Below are 22,258 nucleotides of genomic sequence, written 5' to 3'. Positions count from 1 at the left end.
TCTCCAGGATGACATTTATCACTGAATACTAGTACTGTTATTGTGCCAAAGCATGAGTGCATGGTTATAAGTTTATCAGGCCAAATAGTTCCACAGTGAGAAACAGCAGTGGTTCACCCACCCTATTACTCTCATCACTCGAGGATCAAGTTAGTGAGGGTAAGGACAGAGCATAAAGAGAAGGAGACTTTAAGTGGTTGGCAACCATAGTAACAGAGTAAAGTGCCTGACTCTGAGCGCCGTGGGAGAGAAGGCCGTGACCCATCTGTGGCAGGGGACATGGGGAATGAGTATTTTGTGTGTGTGTGTGAGTGAGAAAGAGGTCATGGTGATTTCGAAGGGAAATGAAGCTACGTCTAAATCTCCCATCTTTCTACTGGGGCGCCATCCTTGAGTCTTCACGTAGCTGCAGATTGAATTAGATTTTCTCAGCAGTTGTACTCATGGGAACTTGGAAGCCCCAGTATTACCTCCTGCCACTTCCTACGGCCCACAAGGGAGTAAACATCAGCTCATATTTTCATTTATCCACTTTTTTTTTTCTTTTTTTGCCTTTCTGCAGGTTTCAAAATATGACAGGACTGCTGAGCACAGGTAGCTGTGGCCGACGAGGACATGAGTGACGAGCACATTTATGAAAATGAAAAACATTTTAATGTTTACATACATATTTAGAAGAACTGTGCATCATTCATAAAGCATGTGAACCTGTAATATTAGAAGTCTGTAAATATTATTGTGGTAGTTTAAATGTTTATCACAGGGATTCCAGTGTAATGCCTTTACAGTTAACTAACGGTTTGTGTAACCTCTGTGTGACAGACTTCAACATTATATAAAGTTAAATTATTACCTTTAAAACTCAGTCAGCATTTGAGAAACTGGTTTGATTTTCAAACTAATGTTCCTTTTATGTTTATTAAAGCCAACTCTAACATTATACACCTATTTTACACTTATTCTGTTACATAAATGAAATGCAAAGATTTTTTTTTTCTTTGGTGAAACAAGTATAGGTCTTGCTTTGCTCTGTACTCTTCCCAAGACACTTTTGCTTTAGTAGAAAAGTATGTTGTCAGATTATTTGAACACTTGAAAAGCACCAAAGAAGTTTGTTTTGGCATAATTCAACACAATAAACCTTCACAGGATTCCCCCACCAAGACCCTCAATATATCGCAAAATGCTAGATTTTCTCAATAATAGAAACATAAGGAAGATTTATGTATTTTTAAAGAAAATCCTTTATGCCTGCAGCACCTTTCATTGACGCCTCATTTAAAACCTAAAAGAGCTTGCAGTTGCCCACATACAATTTAAATCATGTTTAAATCTTATTTCATTTTAATTTCAACATGTACAATACATTAATGAAATAAAAAAGTGTGTCTTTTTTAAATATTATTTAATGGACCTGAGCTAACATGAACTAACATTAACAAAGATTAATAAATGTATTGTAGTTAATGTTAGTTGATGCATTAACTAATGTAAACAAATGAGACCTGATTGTAAAGTGTTACCTTTATTTCCATAACATCTAAAGAAGAACTGATGGTTAATTAGCATATATCAACTCTCATTAAGAGTCACATCCTTCCTTTCAGGAGGCCCACAGACTTGTCAAAGCTGTACAAAACGAACTGGAAGATGTGTGAGGAAATAAGGAAATGCTTTTATAGACCTATAGCCATTTTTGGACTATCTGTGAAGCTGAATAATCCACACGCAATGGGAATTATGCCTAATTTCCCACCTTCTGAAGTCCTGCTGAAGTGAGTCAAGCCCTTCGCATTGAAGCATCATAATCTACGTCGACTCCGTCTGGCCAATCAGCGCTGTGTGCCGATTCTCTCAAGATCGCAGCTCTGGCAAGAAGCGCTGAAAGACAGAGAGAGCGCAAAGTGACAAGACCTCCTCATACCGCCAGACAACATCCACAACGATATGAGACAACAGAAGCCAAAGCAATAGCAGAAATAAGACGAGGCAAAGAAGGAAACGTCTGCTGCAGTAGAACCAGGGATTGCCAGTGGATCACTTTATACCGGCACATGCTCTTGAGGATAATCATATGCGCAGAAGCCGTTCTCTGGGCCGACAGTCGCGCGTGCAGAGTGGAGGTTGCGCTTGGAAGTGAACGAAACTTTTTTTTGTTTGTTTGTTTTGTTTTGTTTTGCCTGTGACGTTTTGGAATTAGATTTATTAAACGTCGACTTTCCGTTATACTGTGGCGAAAAAGGAGGACCAATATATAGTGTGGATTTCTCCGGTTTCTTTTATTTATCATTCTTTTTATTTGACTGGCATTGCTATTATTTATATTATTATATTTTCTGGAGGAGCGCTAACGCTCAAGAAGTTCATTTTAGTGGATTCGACGCAGGTGCCTCGCTCCTGAAGGGCAGAATGGAACTGTTACTTTGACCCACGATATCACGGTTCATTCATATTCATATCCCGCTTTTAATTGTTTTGAGATCCAGAGACTGTTCAGTGACGCTCGCCGCCACACACCACTGGAAGTACAACCATGAACTTTGTTATTTATTCGATACAATTATTTTTTGCGGCTCTCCTTCATCTCTCTGCTGTCAAGGTAAGGGCTTTGTAATTTGGTGCGTTTGAAATGTGAGAAATTATGGTAGGATAAAGCTATTCGTTTGTTATTAATGTGTAAACGGAGGTCAGATTACACACAAGAGGACGAACATGCATTTGTCCATTACACCATTTATACACTAGCCTATTACCTGAAGTTTCACAAGGAATTTCCTGCTTAAAAGAATAGCTTACTGTTATGTCAGGAATATTTATCAATACTGTGGTGGTACACAGATGCCAGAGCAGTTTCTATCCTCGGAAGTAACGTTACAGGGATTTCATCTCAATTAGACATTGTTTATAAACGCAAATTTCTAGTTGAAGCATGTTAGACATGAAATAGACTACGTGCTGTAACGGGAGTATGCATACGGGTTATTCTGTTCTGTTCAATCAGTCAGAGGGGAATTTCTTATTAGTAAAACTGTGAAAACAGACACAACATTGACTTGCTGCATTTTATTAGTGATCGCGATAACTTAATACTTGAAATAATGCAACCAGCTGCTCTCTTGCAGAGAATAATGACAAGATGTTACCTGAACGCCTTCGTTTCTTTGTCTACCGCTTAATTAATTCATTTACTTGAATCGTGATATGGCAACACATGTTTGATGGAGTGAAACATGTTTATATGAGGTACACTGCCGTCGTTTGTTTGTTGGTGTTGATTAGTCGTCATTGTCCTGATTTTGGGCGCAGAATATGAAAACTGTCTGCTTAGATATGAAGCAGATGGTCTTTGAGGCAAACCGGCGAGATTCTCACGCAACACCGAGAGCTGTTGCGCCAGTCCCCACACCACACCACACCACACCACCTGCAGTAACGCGACCAACCAGCGAGCGAGCACGCGCTCTCGCGCCAGCGAGACTAATCTGTAGGCGGGAAAAAAGAATAGTCTGAGTTGTAGCAGCAGAATCATTGGCTCCCCGCAGCTGCTTTGAATGACAAATGAACTCCCTTCCTGAGATTTTAAAAGATGAAATTACATTTAAAAAGGGATTATAAGAGATTCTATATACTGAGAGAGAGAGAAAAAAAAAACTACTTTATTCAAGATTCAAGATTTTTATTTGTCACATACACAATTATATAGAGCATATATAACCAGCAGTGAAAGCCTCACTGGTTTTAAGGGCCTGGGGCCCACTAGAGGGCCTCAGCAAGGGGACCATAGGATGACTTAAAACTAAAATAAGTCTTCCTTAATCTTAACTATAGTTTGGGTATATTTGTGATTACAGGGCTTCTTCAGATGTACCCACACTGGATCGTAGTTACACTTATGGTACTAATATGTGCTCTATAGGGGTAGATAAGGTACAAATACCGATATATACCCATGTAAAAGGGTACAATGCGTATAGCTTTGATGCAACCGCCACAGTGACAAACTGTTGTACCCTAAAGGTTTGGTTTTTATATTTTCTCTGACATTGCCCATATATTGACATCATATGTCTTGCTTTTTTATTTGTACTATCAACAGCTGAGCTGTTGATTTTACCAAAGGACACACAGTTCTTGAAACTAAACGAATCATGAAATGAACTGCTGTTATCTGTTGAGACGACAAGTTTATGGTAATTAAAAGTTTGTAAAACAAGCAGCTTTTTCAGTACCAGAGGAAATATTTCAGCCTAAATAGTGGCGCCTTTGATTATTTTCTTGGCCAATGGAAGTCAAAAAGACTGAGAACCACTACTTTACTAAGAGTCCTCAATCCTTACTTATACGCTAAGCAACTAATTCTACATTCTGACCACGTATAGCATAAATGAGGTTTATTTGGTTGCACAAAGCTCAAGCATTTCCCAAGCTTTACTATTGGTTTCTTTTAGTGGTGTTTAACACAGGTCAGATTATAACTTGCTTTATGTGTTCTGTCACTTAGAACTGTCCCTTCTCTGTCCTAATAGGCTGCCCACATACCCAAAGAAGGGGGGAAGAGCAAAAATGAGGGTAAGTCTCTTTTTATGTGCAGTGTTCATAAATTTTGGAGTATGTATGATATGAAAAATGCTTTGGAAATGAGGCTAAGAGTCGAGCACCACCTGGAGGTCATACATGTAATGACATTCTTAAGGCAAAGATTAAACTTCAAATGGTTTTATTCCAGTCCTGTGGCAGGTAATGGGCCTATATAGTCCATCCAATGCTGTATGTTTGCAGTTCTCTTTTGTTACGCAACACTGTTTCTCCTACACTGAGCCTGAACTTACATGAATATTTGCTTGGACACTCAAGATTAGGAGTCAGGGCATATTTCCCACCCTCATTAGGATCGTCAAAGTGAATAATTTATTCCACCCGCAAGCAACCTTGTGTGGAGTCATTGACCATGGCTGTGTTTGTTTATGAACAACGATTGCATGATTTATTCCTGACTTGTCCTCAAGGTCACAATCATTTGTTGTTTGTATAGAGTCCCTGTTACGTTTCTGGGGGAACGTGTGTTGTTATTTTTACGTCATTCTCAATCTGCTTCCATTCATAAGCACTTTCCCACAATGCTAGAAGGTTATGCTTTGCATTAAATGAACATATTGAATCTTGGTTAGTAGTAGTCAGTTTCTATTTGCTTAATAACAAACAGAACTACAGTGTAACTCGTTAAGAGTTACTTAATCGAAGCAGACCATGATTTGACTTTGCACTTCGCTAACTAAAAATATGAGATACATGAAAATGGCCATAAATGAAGAAGTGCCATGATAGGGCACTGGGTGAAATGTGGTTGGTACCACCAACTGATTACTAGCAATTTTTGACTTCTTCATGATCAGCATCATGAATACAGTTGTGTTTGGTTTTCTTGCATGGCTCTGGAGCAGTGACAGATTCATGGGTGGCAGGGAGTGTCAGGCAGGGTGGGCTTCTCATGGAGGTCAGGTGTCTGCAGTGAAGCCTGGCGCCACACTGCCTGAGGTCACGCTTTTCCCTGGCAGTCTGCGGGTCATGAGCCACTTGGTCAGAATGAATGATGGGGAGCCAGTTTAGGGAGGTTTACAGATTAGGGTGGATGTGCAAGTGGGGCATATGTGCTGGTGTGTGTACCTCAACATGTGTGACATGCCTTTTTTTAATTTCCACTTGGGAAAGTGAAGTCCCCAGTGAGCAGAACAGGCCTGTGTGAGGTGTTATGCCACAGAGAGCTGACTTTAATGGTGGGCCTTGCTCAGAAAATGTTAGTTTTTGTTTAAAAAAAAAAGGAAATTATTTACTCACTCTAATTCTATTCCAAACCTGTATGCTGTTATTTTGACCGTGGAACACAAAAGGGGAATAATCTTCACACCGGGTCAAGGGTCAAGACTTCTGAAGTCGTACGATAGCTCTGTGTGAGGGACAGACTCAATCATGGTCATTATGAACATGGAAAAGAGTTGCATGAAAATTCTTTAAAAATGATCTTTTTATGTTTCATAGAAAAAACAAACAAACAAAAAAAAAACGGCACACAGGTTTGGAACGGCATGACTGTAAGCAAATAATGATAAAACTTTACCTGAACTGTACCTTTAATTTGACCAACAAAAAAAAAGGTATGATAGTGACTGAACTTTCTCGCTTTGCTTCCTCTTTAGTGATTCCCTTCATGGATGTGTTTAAAAAAAGTGCGTGTAAGACTCGAGAGATGCTGGTAGACATCATTCGGGAGTATCCTGACGAGATCGATCACACCTACATCCCGTCCTGTGTGGTTCTCATGCGCTGTGCAGGCTGCTGCAACGATGAAGCGCTCGAGTGTGTCCCTACAGAGACACGCAACGTCACCATGGAGGTGAGACTGGTTCAATCCAGCGCGTGCAGTCCTTCACCCTGCTTCCTATGACTTCATGCTTGCCCAACATGGGGACAGTGAGGCGGTGTTAACTGGCATGTCAGCTATGTTGTTTACCGCTGCACACTGTGTTTACACCCCGTTTATGTGGCTGAAGTTGCTCTTGGCCACAGCTGAGGCCTGGTCTTGTCATTTATTCAACAGTTTGTAAATTAAATAAAAAATAAAACTACATTAAATACAGTCATATAGTGCATGAATACATGCTCTCACACTAAATGTGCTTTTTCTGTGTGTATTCCTGTAGGTACTGCGAGTCAAACAACGTGTATCACAGCATAATTTTCAACTGAGTTTCACAGAACACACCAAGTGTGAATGCAGGTACGTCTCTAAAACTAAGACTAAATGCATCTTCAAGAAATATTTGATAATTGTGCCATTCGTTCTTATTGTTAACTATACTGTTATTTGTTCTGTGAGAGCACAAAATCTTGAATAATTCAATACACTCTATTGGACTGGCACACTACATTCTAACTTTTCTAAAGTCAAATTATACCTTTGTGTGAGGAACAAACCAAAGTTTAAGTCGTTATTTTATGACAGTCTTCCCTTCTTCTGGATATTTTCAATCAAAGGTGCCTATGGCGCATGTTGGACTTTCATTGGTATCAAATCTGTTGCAGCATATATAATGGCACTGTATTTGCTTGGAAATATGGTGTTGTGTTAAAGATCTGCTTGAAGATTCTTCCAAAATTATTTTTGTGTTCCAGAGAACAAGTAACACCAAGGATGAGTAAATAGTGACAGAATATTCTTTTTGAGTGAACTGCTCCTTTAAATCATGAAATGTGAATTAAACCTCTGTCGCATCTGTCTTTTATAGGCAAAAGGAAGAAGTCAAATCAAAGAAAGAAAAGTAAGTTGAGTTTTATTATATTATTATTATTTCCTGTGTCAAGCTTTTGGGTGATCTTAAAGATAACAGATGTTTCTGAAAGAGTCAGTTCGTCCATTATTCATCTGGGACATTGTGGGATTTGGTTAAGATTCATTTGTTGACAGTGTGGACGGTTCTAGATGGTGCAGGGTGACTGGGTTGATTGACTGGCGATGAGAAGCAGCCAGCTGGGCACTATGTTAGCACAGTTAGCACTTAGCAGTCTGACTAGCAGTAAAGCTCAAGTGCCGAAGATGCAGCGTATCTCTAGCTGCATGCCTGGATTGACCAATCAAATGGAGAGCATAACGCACTTTTAGGAATGTGTTCCAGTAGGAGCTAGTCATTCAGACTCGATTAGTCAGTGGGTCAATGTTTATATTATGTACATGGCTCACAGTAGGTGCAGCTTAAGCAGTCTTGTGAGTGGAGCGAATGACAGCTGAGATGATGTGGGTGAGAAATGAAAGTATGCATATCTTCATCATTGCCAGATTCATGCTGCTTGCTTTGTCATAACTGGTGCCTCACATTTGCTTATTGTTCAACACTAGTTTTAGGGTGGTTCACAAGAAGTTTGCCTTGTATGAGAGCACTCTAAATGAACTCAGATGTCCACAGCGCCAGCGCAGCTCACTTTGTAAACACACAGCACTCTGAGTTTACTTTATTTTCACTTATATGTAATTCCAAATATAAAGTTCCAGGAAATCCAGCTCAGAGCGTTTTAAAAGTCATCTGCCCACCGTCCTTATTAATTAAAAATGCATCAAATAAATATATTCTTAAGTTTAAATGTGCCCACTTCTGCAGTGCCATCAATCTGCAGCATTTTCACAGCAACTGAAATAAAATAAAACATAAAAGGTAACATTTAATTTCAGCTGAATAAATACAAACGTAATAAAACTATATAGAAATATAAAAATATAAGTCTGGGATCAGTAAGTCTTTAAAAGAAGTCTCTTATGCTCATCAAGACTGCATTTATTTGATCAAAAATACAGAAAAAAAACAGTAATCTTGCAAAATGTTATTACAATATTAAATAATGGTTTCTATTTTAATATCCATCACCCATTACTCCAGTATAAAGTGTCACATGATCCTTCAGAAATCATTCTAATATGCTGATTTATTATTAGAATTAACAGTGTTGGCAACAGTTGTACTGACAAATATTTTTAGAAACTGCAATACTTTATTTAGGATTCTTTGATGAATAAAAAGTTAAAAAGAACCGCATTTATTCAAAATATAAATATTTTCTGACAATATAAATCACTTGTTAACAATTTAACACATCCTTGCTGAATATATTTAATTTCTTTCAAAAAAAGAAAGAATAAAAATTTACTGACCCCAAACTTTTGAACTGTAGTTTATATTGTTAGAAAATATTTCTATTTTAAGTAAATGCTCTTCTTTTCAACTTTTTGTTTATCAAAGAATCCTGGAAAAAGTATCACAGGTTCCAAAAAAAATAAAAAAAATATGAAGCAGCACAACAGTTTCCAGCACTGATAATAAATCATCATATTAGACTGATTTCTGAAGGATCATGTGACACTGAAGACTGGAGTAATGATGCTGAAAAAACAAATAAACATCACAGAAATAAATTAGATTTTAATGTATATTAAAATAGAAAAAAATGCTATTTTGCATTATAATAATATTTCACAAGATTATTTTTTTTTCTGTATTTTTTATCAAATAAATGCAGATTTGATGAGCAGAAGAAACTCCTGTAAAAAACATTACAAATCGTAATTTGACCAGTAGTGTATATATACATTATAAGATGACAAAAACACAACAAATTTACTAAAACATAAAAAAAAGAAAAAAAAGAAAATCTAAAATAAAAGAAAAAATCTAATTAAAATTTATTTTAGTATATCACACTGTCCAGACCTTCAGCACTCCCTCTACTGGATCACTATCACCACTGAGTACTAAAAGTTCACAAGCATTGTGCAAGCATTATGAAGAAATAAATAAATAAATATTAAATAAAACAAATATGAAATTAACAGAGAGAACTTTGAGTGTGTACACATGAACAGTGCATTAAAAAACATGGTACTATTCATGATGATGCTTAATTGTTTGCTAATTTTGTCGCATATATATTGTGAGAATTCAATACATCGCCCGGTTTACGACCACAGCCGTCATGACTCCCACAGCACGCCTCGACACACCCTCAACCCTGTTCCCCTACAACAAAGCTAAGTGAAACACTTGACTGTTCTCACACCCAAACAGTGAACTCAGCTTCCTCTAAATGTTACAACAGCCGGATCCCTCCTAATCCTCAGGCACAAACTCAAGACTCACTGCTTTCAACACGACTTATTCATGACACAACACCCAAGACAAAACCGGCTCTTCCATTTATTTGTGTTGGACGTCTTTTTATAGCTAGTGCATCTCTATTTCTGGCAGATAACCATTCATAATTTAATGCTTGCCATCTTATGAACATGGCAGTCTCATAAAGAAAAAAATTACAGATATTTGTGGAATTGCAGTCCACGTCATTCACAAATTTCTTTACAATTTCCTGCCACTTGCAAATATGCATTCAGCACCTTTTTTTTTTTTTTTTTTTTTCCAGTTGTGGTAAAATGTCTACAATGCAGCCTTGATTAATTGATTGCTTTTTTTAAAAAAGGTTTGCAACAGGAATGTGACAAAATGTTAAAATAATTCAATTTATTATAAGCAATAATCACAATAAACAAACAGTCCAACAAGTAATATGCCTTTAAATGTGTAAAATCTTATTTTTGATCAATAAGTCGAGTGTTGAGCTGGTTAGGTGCTGAGGTTTTACTGCCCATGGCGCTTGTGTAAAAGCCTGGATCACTCTGTATATATCTCTTAAGAGCTCTGACCTGCCGATAATGGAGTATTTTATAGGATTGTTTCAGTTTTTCTTTTGGGACAAGGCTCTGGTGCCTTAGGGCAGCTGTAAGGTGGTGTCTGTGAAGACCACCCACCGCTCTCCTCACACCACAGTTGCTCAAGACTGACCCTTGCATACTTTCCCATACTAATCATAGTAACAAGTGTCTGTCATTAACCCACTTTTATTTTTAGCCTTTTAAATAGTAGGTGATCCTGAGACTGAGGTTATTGGTGGTTACTGTGAGCTGTTTCACAAACCTCATTTAGTGCTACTGTGTCTCAAGTTGACCTCTATAGTATTGTTTTCCATATTATGGAAGTCAATGGGAACCAGCAACTGTTTGGTTAAACTGGTTTTATTCAAGTCAAAAAAATATGATTTAATATTGCTGAATAAACCCAAGTGCATTGATTTATACAAAGAAATCCTCATTTCAAGAGTAAAATCGTAGAATTGCAGGAATATAAAATCAAATGGCTGTTATTTTAAGGAATACTTTAAAAAAAAAAAAAAAAAAAAAAAAACACTTTTCGTGCATCCACTAAAAACTGCCTTGAAACCAGTTGGTCAAATGTCATTGCAAAAATGGTTCAGAAAAGGGAAGTCAATGTTGATAAAAGCTCCTGCAGCATTTTTTTTGCTCTGATATTATATCTAATGGAAAGTGTGATCAAAATGCGGTAGGTTCAGGTCAAGGAATGTTCCCGGTTTAATTGGATGAGCGGCGGCTGTGTGAGTTTCTGCACCTATAGATTAATGCGAGCGTACAGAGATGGAGGGGGTTAGCTGAGAGGCTAAATGAAATCCGTTGGCTATGGGGCTAAGCGCCGGCTCTCTGCGTGTCGTCTCTCTCAGCACGTAGGCAAGCGCTCACACGGGGGGCGGGGAGCTCAGCGACTCTCGCTTCTGATTCACAAGCTCAAGTTCAACTCCTTGTACTTTGATCCTTACCTCTAAGCTACTCACACACACACACACACACATGCTACAGCTCAGATCCTTCACCTGCTTATTTGGACTGAAGAGTCTGCCGTTGCTTCCTAATGAGGACCGTCTGTGACGTGCTGCTCCCCGCTTTAATTAGGGTTGCCACATCAGGGAAATGTCTGTACTTTATTCTATCACTAGTGGAATTCACGATTCACAGTACAATTTTGGAGCAAAAAAATTAATAAAAATTTAAAAATCAAATAAAAAAATAAAAATGAAAAAAAAAATTACAAAACATAAAACAAGAAAACATTTTTCAACAATTTTTAGAACAAAAAACGTAAAGAGAGTGAGAGAGGGATACTTAATGCTTTTTAATGCTTAAGAAACATTCCTGATTATTATCAATGTTGAAAACACTTGTGCTGCTTCATATTTTTGTGGAAACTGTGATAGAAAGTTCAAAAGAACAGCATTAAAAAAAAAAAAAAAAAAAAACTTTAACAGTTGTGTAGGTAAATATCAAAATAGTATTTTTATACAAAATTTAAACTATTAATTTAAATTAATTACAAAATTATTTATTTATTTATTTTAGTATCAAAGTGGAATCAAAGTACTATTGACATCCCTGCTGATTGATCTTTCTCAGCATGACTGTCCGCAGCTTCATTTAGATGTACTTTTCTTGCGTTATTTGACTATTTTGCAGAAAACCTAGAGTGGGGAGGGTTAAAAGCCTAAAGAGAGTGAGAGAGGGAGATTTGGGCGATCTCAGCGCCTCGGCTCATCTGTGCTCAAGCAGTCTCTTGCTCTGTATTGGCATTATTTTAGGGCAGATTGTTTGCTCTTTGTAATCTTACTTGTCCTGTCGGCTTAAAGCCTCGGTCTGCATTTATTTGTACTCAAATTCACACTGTTGGTCCAGGAATGCAACCAAAGGTAAATAAACAGAGGTTGCATGACTGTCTCTGTCATTATCGTACTAATGTGCCACCACACACCTGGAATGACGTCATGCTCACGTGTTCCCTCACCTGTATTTCAGCTCCATTGATGTTTCTGACAACAGCAGCTTGAATCTCTTTCCTGTAGACAGGCTCGTCTTTACTTCACTGAAAGCAGTGAAATGATGGTGTCATTTATTTAAAGTGCATTTTTATATTGATCTAATTGAAAATCAGGTTTAAACCTCTTAGTTCAGTCCAAGGCAAATAACACTCCCCATAGGAAAAAATAAATAAAATAAAATGAAATAAAAATGGAAGAAATAAATAAAAGAAGCAATAAAAATTGTATTTTGTGTGTGTTGATGTGCAGAACACATACTGACTAGATTTTTTATTTTTATTTATTTATTTATTTATCTTAATTATTATTATTATTATTTTGTGAATGAAAGAAAATATGATGCATATTTTAAAATGACATCACAATAAAAATCAAGGTCTTTCAAAGTTGCCTTAATATTAAGTAAACTAAATTAAACATTGCAAATGTTGCAAACAAAGTAAATATTTTACTTTCATATTACAGATTATTTTTCTTTTTGTTTATTATGTTTTATTATATTGACCTACATTAAGTAACATTTTGACTTATGCCTAAAGAGAGTATATTGATTAAGTACTGTATGTTATAGTCTTTATAATAAATACTTTACTTTGTGTGAATGTTTTTGTCTTTGGGATAATAAATATTTTTTATTAATATTAAATCAAAATTTAAGGTTTGAACCAAACCATAAATACAGTTTACAACTAATAAATGTGCCTGTAACATTAGTATTTTTTTTTTCTCAGTGTCTGTGCAATTACAATCAAATATGTAACATTTTACAACAGATAATGTGTCTTTGAGACCATTTTAGAAATGATTTTGTGCTTCCATACTGAGTCAAGTTTCTGTATTGAACAAACCACTTTAGCAGACTTTGCTTTTGCTTCATACTGCTTTCATTCGTGTATAAGTGAATGTGTGTATGTGAATGCAGTTGTCTGTCAGTCTAATAACTGTTCCTGTCTGATTTCAGTGTTGCAACTAATCACCATGTCTCATGTGAGCTCACTGATGAATGAATGAGGTCATAATTCACTCTTATCACACATAATCTGCCACTAATGTTACCCATCTTCAAAATGAAGCAAAAAAAGGACCCAAATTTCTGCAATGAATGGAGATGCTGTGTGATGGTGAGGTGCATGAGTGTGTGTGTGTCTCCAGCTCTCTGCCCAAAACACTAGTGCTTAGTCTCTCTGTCTCTCCCTTCTGCTTCCCTTGCAGCCACTGTGAGCCTTGCTCAGAGAGAAGAAAGCGCTTGTATGTGCAGGATGCCCTCACCTGTAAATGCTCCTGCAAATTCACACAATTGCAATGCAAGGCCAGACAACTTGAGTTAAATGAAAGAACTTGCAGGAAATTTAAATAAATTACACCAACAAAAACATCCATCTCCTCACACATTCCCATCTCAATCAATTAAATATTCATGCATATATCTACAATACCAATTTCCCTTCTATATATGCATGTTGACGTAGTGTGTGTGTGTGTGTGTGTGTGTGTCTGGAGTATTTGCCGTGAGATACCGTGGTGCATTACTGCCGTGCACTTTTATAATGACACGTTTTATACATTTTAACATTTTGGCACTGAGCATAGAAATTATTAATAGTGTACATGAGCTGGTATTCTGTCGGCAAGAAATATGATTTTGTGTTTTTGAGAATAAACAGGCAGTGATGCTGCATATGTGTGTGCTTGTGAAGTGCAACTCACACATCCTTTTATTAGTAATTCTTTTTTCATCTTGTCATTTTATGTTCATAATGAGTCAGAATTCAGTTTGTTATTATTGATTTTGCCATCACGTGCAGACATCATGCCGTTAGCTGTTCATGTTTCAGATACCTAATATGAGATTTTTTTTAATTATGTATGTGAATATATAAGTGTGTCCATGCGGCTTGCTTCTCATCAACTGTCCCACTAATTTAAACTGTGTGATCATATGTTAGCAGTCTGTGTTTGTTGTCTAAATGTTATTGCTATGTTTTGTGGAGATCGCAGCATACTTTGATCCTGTGGTCAGTCCACCCTAACCACATTTTAACCCATCCAAAAGTCCCAACCTCTGAACATTTCACATAATTACATAACCACAATGCAATGCAATGTTTTTGTTCAGACTGTCAGAAATGCGCTTAAGTACATCTTAAAAGTAGATTAAAAAAAATGGACTTGCAGATATTAATGAAATAAAAGGCCACTTAAGTGACTTCATGACTGATTCGTAACACACTTAAACACACTTTTAAAAAGTGCACAAAATAAAAGTTTTAAAGATTATGTTTTAATAATCTTTTGTTGTGCTTTAAAATATATACACTTATTTTGATGTGGTGACTAACATGTATGTTACATAAAGCACATGTAACTATAATTTTAACTGTAGTGTTATCCTGTATTACATTAATATTCAAGTTAATATATTTTAAATGTATTTAAAATGTGTTGGAAATGTGTAATCACAAATGTGCTTTAATACATGACATACAAGTTTCAACAGAAATGGCATTAAAGTATATTTTAGTTTATCATAAATGCTTGCCACTACATTCAGCACTTTAACACTATAACCATATTTCAAAGACAACAGAAGTAATTATGAAATTACATATAAAGATGCACTTAAATCCTAATTAAATGGGTCAAAAAAGTTCAGTTAATTGCATTTAAATAAATTTAACTATAACACATTTTCATTAATTTCACTTAACATGCAATTAAATGTCTGAAAACACTACATTTCACACTTAAAGGTGCTGTATGTAGGATTGACACCGAGTGGTTGAACTAGGTATTGCAGTCCAAATTCAAAATATTGGAGAGGGTTTTTTCACCCGGGCCCTCCTCCTCAGACTTGACGCACATGCAGATTGCCAGATTGACAACACAAACAGGAACGAGTGCACTTGACGATGAATGAAATGAAATATGCGGTGTTTTCCACCAACTGGCAACCTGGGGTGCCGAAATACAATTGGCTAAACTGGCAGTGGGCAGGTTTCACAAACCAAAACAAACACCAGCATTCCGGCCCGGAACACAAATTTTCAAAGGAGAATAACTGATTGTAGCATTGTATTTCAGATAAACAAGTATGTTAACTTAGCATGTTTCTTAAATATCTGCAAACATATTATGTTATTTTTATGCTTTAGTAGAGTCAAAATCTTACAAACAGCACCTTTAAGTATAATTATATTACTATACTTATAAAGTATATTTAAAGTTCATTATTTTAAATAGAATATTTCCTTTTTTCACAAGGTTACCACCGTTTAAATATTTAACTTAGCATAAGGCTGCTTCAAATGCTATTTTTGGAAATAAATCAGGCAGTATTCAGCATATTTTTCAATGTGAGCACCATTGTAAACACAGTAGTGTGGGTAAACAGGCTTAACTCTGATTGGTTGGGTGGCTGAAACACAGATTAATAAGCAAATCTTGACTTATATCTCAAGCAGTTCTCTAACCAATCCATTGTTCTCTTTCAGATGTGAAAAACCAAGATGATGAGCAGAGCGCTGAGAAGAACACTAAATGAAGGATTTTATTTTTGTTTTTCTTATGGCACAGCACTTTTAAACCTGAGGATGCATTCCCTGGACAAACTGTAAAAACTACCCTGATGAAAGACAGAGAATGAAACGAGGGCAGGAGATATCATCCCGATGTCTATTTTTAAGATATTAATATATGAATATATAGAATATATATATTAAATGACAATGTGTGTCGCTGCTATCACCTTCAAACAAGAAAAACGAAGACGCTGCTTGGCGTGTGAATGGGATATATTCCAATGTCACTGCACCTGGGCCTGTGATTGGACAGAACGCAGTGAGGTAAAGCTTCACTGGATCGGCCCGCTGTGGATTCATATTTAAAGACTCAGATCGAATGTCCAAGACTTCACTGAGAGGTGCAAAAGACAACCTCCAACCCTTTATATGAACAGTTTCAGACAGTCAATCAAAGGAGAGGAAGTGACATAATAGCGATTCTTTCTGGGTCCAGGCACGGGATACAAATGTGGAACTATCTCTTTCTGTTATGTCTCTCTTACTAGGGTGAAGTCTTAGTCAAAAAGACACCTGTACTGATTAACATCCAATAGGACTTGGTGTGATAATACTAAAGGGATATTACATGTATGTATATATGGAAATGTAAAAATCGATAAACGTGACAAAATGCAAACTCTAGAACAAACTCGTTCCGTTCACCATCACATATTTAAGGTTCGTAACGTTTTCCAAAGAGAATACTGCACGCGACTTTAGAAGCTGTTCATTACCACGCAATATCTGTGTATACATATCTAGTATCCCTTTGTGTAGTTCACTACATCTAATTTATAATGTTAAAATATGTTCAGTATTCTGTGTATTTAATTTGATCTATTTATATGCAGTGTTGTTGATATTGTTTCGCTTTGTTTCCTATCGACATTGTCACCAATCTGAAAAACTGTGGGCGGCTTTTATAGAAACCTTCAACTTCAACAAACTCTTCAACATTCCTGAAAGGTTCATCTGAACGTTTTTGTATCAGAGATCAAAACCTGCGGTTTTGTGATCGAAATACAAACATTCTCTTTGTGTGAAAGTGCCAGAAATTAGTTTTTTGTTTGTTTGTTTGCCATGTACAGCCACATTTTCAGTATATTTTCACAGTAATATATTTATTGGTGCTGTTAAATATTAACAACCTTTTGTGTTTTTAGTATAACTATTAAACATATTTATTTTCAAATTATATTGTTTTTTATTAAAGCAAAAATGGATTTCTGTTTGGTGAGAGTGCTGTTTTTGTCAGTCCACAAATGCAGGTGCATTGTATATTTACAAAAAAAAGAAAAAAAGATTTATCACCATATAGAATCACTGTATACAACAAAGCATCTGCAGAAATAACTGCAAATGGCACATTAAGACTATAGTCGCTGTAAAGCATTAAAGACAATGACTACTATCACATATTCCATAAAAAGCTTTTTATGAAACAACTAAGATGTACCTAAAAAACAATAGGCTATAATTTCACTTAGGATATTAAGATGAAAAATACATGGAAATTACATATAAACCATGACTGTGCTCACATCATATTTTTTTTTCTTTTTTTCTCAAAGCTCTGTGAAGAATTACCATCATTTGCACACCCCCAGGTCATTCTGACCCTGTTTCATTTTCTTCTGTGAAAAATACAGTACTGCTCAAAGTTTTTTGTATATTATTTGTTTTTAAATTATTATTTATTTGATTATTATTATTATTATTATTATTATTTTAAAAGAGTAGGCTGAGGACATTTAACGTCCCCCGACAGCCTCCGTAGTTTTGCTACTTGTTAGCAATCACCTTTTTCAAGATATGTAAAAGATTTTAAGAAATCTTAATGCAATTTAATTATACAATAATAATATCTTGACTTTCAACACAGACCTTATTTCAGGCATTTAACCAAAGAAACCATTCAAAAAGAATCCATGACTTTGGTGTAATGGAACTACAAATTCAAACATGCTAACTGGTTCCCAGGTGCCTCATTTATAAAATGTTGCATAGAAATCGTATTACATTTGATCTAAGATCATTTCTCAAATGTGCATACTTGTGATTCAGAGAAACAAATGTACACAAAAAAAAAAAAACACCTGCATACACCTCTCTTTCAGATGTGAAATCTAGATGAGATCCTGAAATTGTTCACGGATGATGGTTACAAAGCTCTGCCTTATAAATGCTCCTTAATTAATGTCATTAGCTCTAGATTTCCAAATACCTACAGTACTCTGACTCTGCCACAAGGAAAAGTGCACATAGAACCTGACACTTTTGCACATCAAAGACTGTTTTTATAAATCTGAGCATTGATTTTTAGCTTATGCACATTCTAAGATTCTATGCTGATTTCATAAATGAGGCCTGCAGTTTTAGGACTCATTCCTAAAATAGTATCAAAAATCTTTACTTCTCATTATCGAGACTATTTATACATCAATTATACTCATCTTGGACTGGACTGTTAAATATTTACACAATCAGAAGAAGATACTAATTTTTCTTTCTTTCTCTATCTTTTGTTGTTTGTTCTATGAAAGCCATCTATAGTTTTTTTTTTTTTTTTTTTTTTTTTTTTTTTTTCTCAGATTGGCGACAGTGTCAAGAGGAAAAAAAGTTAACCGATGCCAACAATAACAATGCATATAACTTAATACTGTCTGTATTGAGTATTAAATTACTGATCCAGACATTGTTTTACAACAGCACAAAAATTAAACTGAGATTAAACTGAATCCCAGGGTTAATTAAACATGCTTGTTAGATAATTACATAATTAAAAGACTTACAGGAACAATTTACTTACAAAACATCCTTATGGAGGTTACTGATATAGATTACAGCACATTTTACACTCACCATGTGATTGATTCAAAGTCCCGACCAGGATTGTAAGTAATTCTTTATTTCCTTGACCTTTGGTTGTCTAATGAATGTGAAAACCTTCAGAAGGAGATTCAAACCAATGTTCACCTTCAGAAAGCTCTTTTGACCTCCAAATTCTTACTTTTAAACTATTATTTTTCCCCTAACTAATTTTTCCAAACTAAAAAAATTTGCAATTTTGATTTTTTTTTCCTGCAATTCTGACAACCAGCCTGATTTTGTAATAAAAAGTTGCAATTTTGAAATAAAAAGTTGGCAAATTTTTTTTTTTTTTTTTTTTTATCCCAGGGTGCAAGCTTTCATAAATGTAAGCTTTGTGTGAGAAAGACAATGAAAAATTCTCAGTTAGTGCACATGTTGTATTGACATTTTGGGGATTATATTTCATTTATTTACTTATATTATATTTATTAACTAATTATATATTAATATATATATTTATTTATTTATATATATTTATTTTTATTTTTTTGTAGTTTTCTATTATAAATCATCCAGTTTAACAATGATATGGGGTCATAATGTCATTATGGTGATTACATTTTCATTTATCTCCCTGTGGTTTTGCGATGCAACATGATTTCAAATGATTTTCTTTGCCAGTTAACCTGTGATCCAGAGGCATCTCTGCTGTTGTTGCATCGTTCTTCGAACGTCTATGCCCAGGTTACACAAAACGATGCACTGAATGTGGCCACTGACTCAGCAAATAACACACTGAAACCCAGAGGAACCAAACTGTACTTTGTACAGACAGACAAAGGTTTGGTCTTTAGTAAGCAACGTTTAGTTGTAACAGTCGTGTCTCTGGAGGCAGCAAGCTCCTGACGGGTGAGAGATTAAATGCTCCCTAAACGGCCCTTGTGTAAACTGTCTGTTCTAACTATGAACCTTACACTCCATGCAATATCTAAAAAGCAAGCCAGCAATATTAAATCCTGAAAATGGCTTCGGTTTTGTAACCGATTATTTTTCAACTAGATGTTGAATGTGTACCGAGTGAGTTAAAAGTGCCGCTTTAAGAGTCCATCTGAGATTTCCCAGTTCACACGTTGTCACCGGAGCAACGTGCCTGCTATCAGGTATTCTGCTGTGGAAACTGCCCTCACAAGGATCCAGCATACGTCATCCAGTCACCTGCTCTGCAACTGACTGCAAGTGCAGCTCAGCAGTCCTCTAGAGTGACTGTGTGTGTGTGTGTGTGTGTGTGTGTGTGTGTGTGTGTGTGTGTGTGTGAGAGAGAGAGAGAGAGAGAGAGAGAGAGAAACTGTTCTCTCATGCTTCTAGAAAGAACTGACCTATATTTAGCTACCTAGAAAATATACAAAGTCATCTGTCATCTGATCTAGAGCAGAGCACAGACAAAGATAGAGGTGTATCTTTTCCTGTATATCACTCTTGTTCACATTGTTTTTTTTTTTTTACCTTAGAGAGGTAATGTACTTCAGGATCATTCATCAAGATCATCATGTTAGTCATTTTACAAAATTAATCTGCCATTTCTGTTAATGTTACCCTGTTACCATCCTATTTTTACACTAAACTAAACAATTGCATGAATGATGCATAATGACATCACCATTATCATTTGAGAAATAATTTTTGTTTTCTTTAATGTTTTGTGTGTGTCAATATAGGGATGATTTTAAAAGGTAAATTCAGTTATAATTTTGTGTACAGAAATACTACTATTGTAAAGCCGCTTCTTAGAGAATTTTTCATGACAAAACTAGTAATGTCAAATTAAAACTAAAATTGTTACATTTACTTACATTTATGAACGCATACACTACTGTTAGTTACAAATCTAATGCTTTTGAAAGAAAGCATTTCTTCTGACAACCAAAGCTGCAATTATTTGACCAAAATGTTGTAAAATATTTGCAATTTAAAGTAACTGTACTTCTAATTTAATATATTTTAATATGTATTTTTTTCCTGTGATGCAAAGCTAAATTTTCAGCATCATTCCTCCAGTCTACAGTGCCACATGATCCTTCAGAAATCATTCTAATATGCTGATTTCCTGCTTAATAAATATGTATTATTATTATTAGTGTTGAAAACAGTCGTGCTGCTGCATATTTTTTTTTTTTTTTTTTTTTTTTGGAAACTGTGGTATATTTAATTGATTTGATGAATAGAATAGAATAGAATAGAAAGCAAAATAAAAGCATTTATTTGAAATAGAAATCTTTTTGAACATTATAAATGTCTTTATTGTCACTTTGGAGTGACAGTTTAATGCATTATTGCTGATTAAAAGCAAGGATAATAATATATAATCTAGAAATCATATTTAATCTAGAAATAAAATTCTTTCTTTCAAAAAGAAATAAATACTCTCTAGGTTACATATGTAACCATAGGTCCCCAAAAGGGGAACAAGACACTTAATTTGAATACTTTGGGAATGCTTCTGCTTGACCACGTCCTGAAGCACGTGTGAAATCATTTCAATGGAGTGGTGAGACCTCATGTGTGGGGTGACATAGCAACCAGGAAGCTTAAAAGCACATTCAGTGTAAACAGCATTAGCTTCTGATAAGTCAAAGCAAGGCACTCAGTAAGTATTGCAGGATGATGCAGCATCTTGTTCCCTTTCGGGAAACCATGGTTAAATATGTAACATCAAGATGTTCGCCTTCAAGTGAACTTGCACTACATTGGAAGTCTTTGGGAATGACAATACGCACTCCGCCATGCTTACGAATGCCTGTCTAGTGTGAAATCATGCAAGCACAACTTAAACAGAGTGCGGAGTGGTTCCCATATCTTGGTTATAGAACCTAAACAAAAGTGAGCGGGGAAGACCAACCCGCTGCGTCACTTATATCCTGTAAGGATATACCAGATGAGTGGGCTCTGCCCCCCAGGGGTGAAGGGAGGTCAGAGGACTTGTGAGCAAGGGAGTCTACAATACTTAGTCCTTAGGACATTAGTGGGCACCTTCGGCACGTAAACCGGCCTCGGGTACCGAAAATCTTTTGCCATACCAGGTGCAAACTCTAAACATGAGGGAGTCACGGAGAGCTGCAGACCTCTGTGCCCTGAAAAACCGGAGGTGGCAGGGTTAACAGACCAATCTCCTGAGGGTGCTGAGCAGAGACAGTATGATGAGGTGTACACTGGTCTTTCCCAGAGGGCCCTGCGCTCAGAAGGCCTCAGTGTCTCTTCGCAGCCATCAGGGCTGCCATAAAACTCTCCATGGGTCTGGTCGTTTCATTGGTGACCCAGAGAGACAAATCTGTGGCTCGATAGAGTTCTTTGATGTTGTCAGAGTCCACCTCCCCGCCTTCATCCAGGTCTTTGAGCAGGTCAGCCTGGTATGCCTACAAAACCGTCATGGTGTGCTGGCAAGCCTGACCTGGCTCTGTATAAGGTCTACCCAGCAAAGCCAATGTGGTTCTTAATAGCTTGGCGGGTAACGTTGGAGCCTTCAGGGATGATGCTGACTTGGGGGACAGATAGCTCTGATTTGGGGGACAGATAGATAGCAGAATAGCCCTGGTCCCTCAGGGGCAGGATATTGTAAAAATTAGCTACCGTAGGGC

At 36.3% G+C, this 22,258-nt stretch overlaps 1 protein-coding gene across 2 annotated transcripts; it reads left to right on the top strand.

Moving 5' to 3' along the window:
* Window positions 1-1,860: 1,860 nt before the first annotated feature.
* Window positions 1,861-17,042, top strand: vegfaa (vascular endothelial growth factor Aa). Of its 2 annotated transcripts, XM_019097644.2 has the most exons (7): window positions 1,861-2,599; window positions 4,527-4,569; window positions 6,195-6,391; window positions 6,699-6,775; window positions 7,284-7,316; window positions 13,468-13,599; window positions 15,747-17,042. In XM_019097644.2, exons 1-7 carry the CDS (start codon window positions 2,534-2,536, stop codon window positions 15,763-15,765), a joined length of 567 nt encoding a protein of 188 aa, XP_018953189.1. In that variant the 5' UTR covers window positions 1,861-2,533; the 3' UTR covers window positions 15,766-17,042. The 2 variants fall into 2 exon arrangements, with proteins under 2 accessions (XP_018953189.1, XP_018953195.1); XM_019097650.2 differs by lacking the exon at window positions 13,468-13,599 and having other exon boundaries at window positions 1,866-2,599.
* Window positions 17,043-22,258: the final 5,216 nt, after the last annotated feature.

The sequence above is a fragment of the Cyprinus carpio genome, chromosome A16, assembly GCF_018340385.1.
Source record: "Cyprinus carpio isolate SPL01 chromosome A16, ASM1834038v1, whole genome shotgun sequence".
Lineage (NCBI taxonomy): Eukaryota > Metazoa > Chordata > Actinopteri > Cypriniformes > Cyprinidae > Cyprinus > Cyprinus carpio.
The sequence above is the reverse complement of the archived record's forward strand: the minus strand, read 5'-3'. Positions and strand labels throughout refer to the sequence as shown.

Bases quoted from the DNA above. Each gene is read 5' to 3' on its own strand.
- vegfaa (XM_019097644.2), top strand. From the start codon at position 2,534: ATGAACTTTGTTATTTATTCGATACAATTATTTTTTGCGGCTCTCCTT. The intron at 6,776-7,283 runs GTACGTCTCTAA...TGTCTTTTATAG, and splicing joins CACACCAAGTGTGAATGCAG to GCAAAAGGAAGAAGTCAAAT. The intron at 7,317-13,467 runs GTAAGTTGAGTT...CTTCCCTTGCAG, and splicing joins GTCAAATCAAAGAAAGAAAA to CCACTGTGAGCCTTGCTCAG.